This window comes from Cebus imitator, unplaced genomic scaffold (genome assembly GCF_001604975.1).
Source record: "Cebus imitator isolate Cc_AM_T3 unplaced genomic scaffold, Cebus_imitator-1.0 Scaffold23, whole genome shotgun sequence".
Taxonomy (NCBI): Eukaryota; Metazoa; Chordata; class Mammalia; order Primates; family Cebidae; genus Cebus; species Cebus imitator.
This window is the reverse complement of record NW_016107338.1, coordinates 4,402,827-4,407,784: the sequence shown is the minus strand read 5'-3', so window position 1 is coordinate 4,407,784 and position 4,958 is coordinate 4,402,827. Positions and strand designations below refer to the sequence as shown.

Here is a 4,958-nt window from a genome sequence, read left to right as displayed (position 1 = left end):
TTGTTAATATACCAAACAGAAGAAATGACACTATACACACATTTAAACTAGCTGACTTACACAAAATAATCTTAGAAACAATTAAAGTAGACTAATATAGCTATAATAGCTATATATACGTAATGTAAATAGTGACCCTATTTTATTCTTAAAAAGATCAGGTTTCTAGTCACCATCTATGAAAGTCCTTCCAAATTACCTCAAAATACACCAAATCCTTCTCTAACCCTAATACACAAGCAGAAATTTATGTTTCTCTGGCAACAGCAACAGCTATTGGAAAATCTTAACCTCACCAAGAAGTTCGAACACCAAAAAACAGAAAGGAAAAGACTTAGCTTACTTAACTAATTGTGCTATTAAATAGTTCACCTTCACAATTTAAAAGTAAAAACCTTTGAAAAGGAAGGACTTAACCAAAAACAAACACACTGTACTATAGCCCCGAAGATCTGGCCAGAAAAACTCCATGAAGAAATTATTATTCACGATCTTGGGGGTATCAAATAATAACATTCTACTTTAAATATTTTAATCCAAATTGTCAACTTCCATTTCTGATACCTACAAGCTGAACATACCCCAGTATCACTCTATTTATATCTTTATTCCTAAGCATATTTCAGGAGAAGAGCACAGAAAATATAAAGAAAAAATACCTAGGATGTAATATGAAATTTGGTGCCTATCAGTGTAAAGCATACATACCTTTTTCTGAGCCCAGCCTACCACATATACTTACAGTGAAATGATGAGGTCAACGACTTGCACATCTTCCAAACAATTACAAATAACTTTCAAACTGGCACTAAGGGACTAGTTTTACGCAACAATGTAGTGAAGGAAAGTCAAAATTAACTATAGGAAATTCTTCCTTGTGACAAAGTTGAAAAGAATACTGAATATATCAATATTAATTTAATAGCAGCTCTGTGTTGTGATTTTAAAGAACAAGATAAAATTATGTCATTCAGAAGTCATTTTAAAAATAAAAGACTAAAGATACAAGGAAATAAAAACCAGTTTTAGGAGATGAAAACAAAAGAAGTAGAACACCCAACATGTACATATCTCATCTTCAAATTTAAAATCATATTGTCAGTTGTCCAAAGCAGCTCAAATTTAAAGTCTGTGCTATAAAACTGTGCAAATATGTTAAGGATTGGAGACCACCAATGCACTACTATAATATTTTGCTTCCTAAATTTCCTCCACCTATAGGTAACAGACAACAAGTCTGAGAAACTAAAACTAAGGCTAACCAAACTTAGATATAAATCCTACCCAGAAAATTTTTCAGTTTTATGTTTTAGAGTTTAAAAAAAAAAAAAAAACAGAAACAAATTTCAAAATAAATCACATCTCCTCTTTATATAACTTCACAAAACCTTCCCTAACTGTCCAAATATGAGTATATACTGCCACTGGCTTTAGATATTCCAATTAAATGCATTACTCTCATTGGTCTGAATGAAGTATGGTGAAACAAGTACCAATTATTTTAGAAACATACTGTCTTCTCAGATTGAAGTGGAGGGTCCAGAAATGCAACAACCAGCATTCTTTAAAGAAAATAATGGCTAAAATCTTTCTGACACAAATTCCAATATAGATTCCATTATTCAAAGTCCTCCACAAATTACTGGAAAAATGTAAGAGGTACCTTCACAAAAATCACATATCGAGTGGAATAATTATAACTGATATATAAATAAGGATTTACTAACAAAAGGCTTCAAGGGATGATATTTTAAATCAAGGTTTTAAAAACAAAAGGTGTCTTGTGTTGCTTAATCGTACAGAGTTTCATACATTTTGTATATTCTTCACTCTACAGTCACAGATTTGGCAAGATTCCGTGGGAAATCAACCTGCAAAAAAAAAAAGCAAGACTTGAGAGATTATACAGACTGGGGAAGGGGGTGGTTGCTATAAGCAAATTACTTTTGTTTATAAAAACAGAAAACAGTATGTTCATTAGCCATCTTTATTATAGACTATAAAGAATTAGAAAACATAATCACATAATGGTCCTGAAAAAAACTGAAAATTGGTTAGGAAAAAGCATTCTAAAGGTGCCAGTTCACACAGAAAGAGGTACTGTGGTCCCCTACAGAAGTACTAGCCCTCATAAGGGACACTAAAAACAAAAGCAGTGTTTTGGTTGCCACAATGACTGAGAAACCAGGAATGCTAAAAAGTCTCCAATGTGTGGGAAAGTTCCAAACAACAAAGAATTGTCCTGCCAAATGTCAATAGCTGCCCTATTAAGTGACATGGAGTTACAAAACAGGTGGAGATTCCTCAAGGTGACTCACAATCTTGGAGGTGAACCCCAAAGTATCTTCAAGTTCAATGGGTAAGATAATGTTGTGATGTAACCTACAAATTGGACCATGAAAATTTAACAGGTGACAGATACATATTTGATAGATTTCTCAAACACTATTGTTAAAAATTTGGGAGAAAAAAATCAGAATGTATCCAAGTAAAAAACATCCCAAGATTTCCGCAGTGGTAGATGACTTACATCATAGCCTCTCAGTACAGCAAGGTGGAAAGCCAGCAACTGTAAAGGGATCACACTGAGAATGCCCTGCAAGCAGTCCACCGAGTGGGGCACCTTGATCGTTCTTTTTGTGTTCTTAATGGTCTCAGTATCCTCCTTATCACAAATTACCACAGGACGCCCCTAGGAAAGAAAATCACACACATACACAACACCACTGGTAGGCAAAGGCAGGGCTATAGTTTATGAATGTGCAAAAATTGCACTGCGTAATCCATATGAAGCATGACTGACAGACTTATTTAAATTCCTATGTAGTAAATCTGATTGTTAGTACTTACAGTCAAGGAAACAGAAGCTTTATGGGATCCAGTAATTTGTTTAAACTCATGCAACTGAGAAATACCAGGCTTAGTACTTGAATGCAGGTTTGCCTAACCAAACCTCAAGCTCATTACTACTACATTGTGCTTAGGGATAATATCTTTTGGAATTTATATATAAAGCCAACTGATCTGAAGAAAACTCAGTAATATTAAAATAAAACCTAAATGTTAGATTTCCCCTGAAATATATCATGTGTATGTTTTTTGTTTTGTTTTTTTCAATTTTAATTTTTTTTTTTTGAGACATAGTCTCGATCGCCACGCTGGAGCACAGTGACGCAATCCTGGCTCACTGCAACTTCCATTTTCCAGTTTCAAGCAATTCTCCTGCCTCAGCCTCCTGAGTAGCTGGGACTACCGGCACGCACCACCATGCCCAGCTAATTTTTTGTATTTTCAGTAGAGATGGGGTTTCACCATGTTGGCCAAGATGGTCTCAATCCCTTGACCTCACGATCCTCTTGCCTCGGCCTCCCAAAGTGCTGGGATTACAGGCGTGAGCTACTGCATCTGGCCTTTTTTCAATTCTATTTACTTTTATAAGATAGGGTCTCACTACTTTACCCAGGCTGTATTCAAACTTCTGGGCTCAAGTGATCTTCCTGTCTCAGTCCACAGAGTAGCTGGGACGACAGTCATGTGCCACTGCACCCAGCTGAAACATATATTTAAAAATATTTTAAAATACATTTTGAAATGTTTTAGAAGTATTAAATTAAAAGGGAGCAGCATATGTTACCTGAAAGAAGATAGGATATAGAGACCAAGACGTCACTTCTGGTTTGGTTCTGCCCAGTATGAGATCTATGACCTTGGTCTTCTGAAAACTCTAAGTATCTGGGCTGGGCATGGCAGCTCACACCTATAATCCTAGCACTTTGGGAGGCTGAGGTGGGTGGATCACTTGAGGTTAGGAGTTTGAGACCAGCCTGGCCAACATGAAATCCCATCTCTACTAAAAATACAAAATTAGCCAAGCATGGTGGTATTCACCTGTAATCCCAGCTACTTGGGAGGCTGAGGCAGAAGAATCACTTGAACCCAGGAGGCGGAGCTTGCAGTGAGCCAAGATTGTACCAATGCACTCCAGGCTGGGCAACAGAGCAAGACTCTGTCTAAAAAAAAAAAAAAAAAAAAAAAACCCTCCAAGTATCTGATTCCTCACATGTAAACCTCAAATGCTATATTATAAAGTAAATGAGTTAACACATGTAAACATGTTTTGCAAGTCATTCAAATAAGCGAATGTAACTGCCCTCTTTGATCCCCAAGGTGTACTCACAGTCCCCCGAATTACCTGCCGAGCAACCACTTGCTGAAGAGCATTCTGACACTTGGCGTAAGTGTGATCTCTCATGATGATCATGATCACAGGCATCAACTTATCCACCAAAGCCAGAGGGCCGTGTTTCAATTCACCTGCAAGGATGCCTTCAGAGTGCATGTAAGTAATTTCTTTGATTTTCTAATAGGAAAGAACCAGATATGTCTTCAGTCCGCTTTTCAAAAATCTATCTCTAAGTAAATATTATACAAAGCATCTGATATGTCAAGCCACTGCCTATTTATCCAAAGGTATTAAAGGACCACTGATCTATAAATGTATCTAACAAGTTAACAGATAACTATTTCTATAAGATCAACAAGTAACTGGAAGTTTTAAAGCTCTACAAGGACTTTTTAAACATTTTAGATTATCACGAACATATTCATATTTCTTGGTAACTCTTCTCCCTCTTGCTTCACGTTTAACCTCAATTAAAAAAACTTTTTTTGGCCGGGCGTGGTGGCTCACACATGTAATCCCAACACTTTGGGAGGCCAAGGCGGGTAGATCACAAGGTCAGGAGACTAAGACCATCCTGGCTAGTACACTGAAACCCCGTCTCTACTAAAAATTTAAAAGAAATTAGCTGGGCGTGGTGACACGCACCTGCAGTCCCAACTACTTGGGAGGCTGAGGCAGGAGAATCACTTGAACCCAGGAGGCAGAGGTTGCAGTGAGCCGAGATCGCAACACTGCACTTCTGCATGGGTGACAGAGTGAGACTCTGTCTCCAAAA

The 4,958-nt window shown here is 37.1% G+C and overlaps 1 protein-coding gene across 2 annotated transcripts in view; it reads right to left on the bottom strand.

Annotated features, from left to right (window-relative positions):
* Positions 1-903: 903 nt before the first annotated feature.
* Positions 904-4,958, bottom strand: part of GFPT1 (glutamine--fructose-6-phosphate transaminase 1) — a 66,411-nt gene continuing 62,356 nt past the window's right edge. For both annotated transcript variants that reach the window (XM_017522083.2, XM_017522084.2), the window contains 3 exons: positions 4,193-4,360; positions 2,531-2,692; positions 904-1,871 (listed from right to left, as the gene is read on the bottom strand). In XM_017522083.2, the coding sequence (XP_017377572.1) occupies positions 1,827-1,871; positions 2,531-2,692; positions 4,193-4,360 (375 nt within the window). In that variant the 3' untranslated portion in view covers positions 904-1,826. The remainder of the gene's footprint in view (positions 1,872-2,530; positions 2,693-4,192; positions 4,361-4,958) is intronic.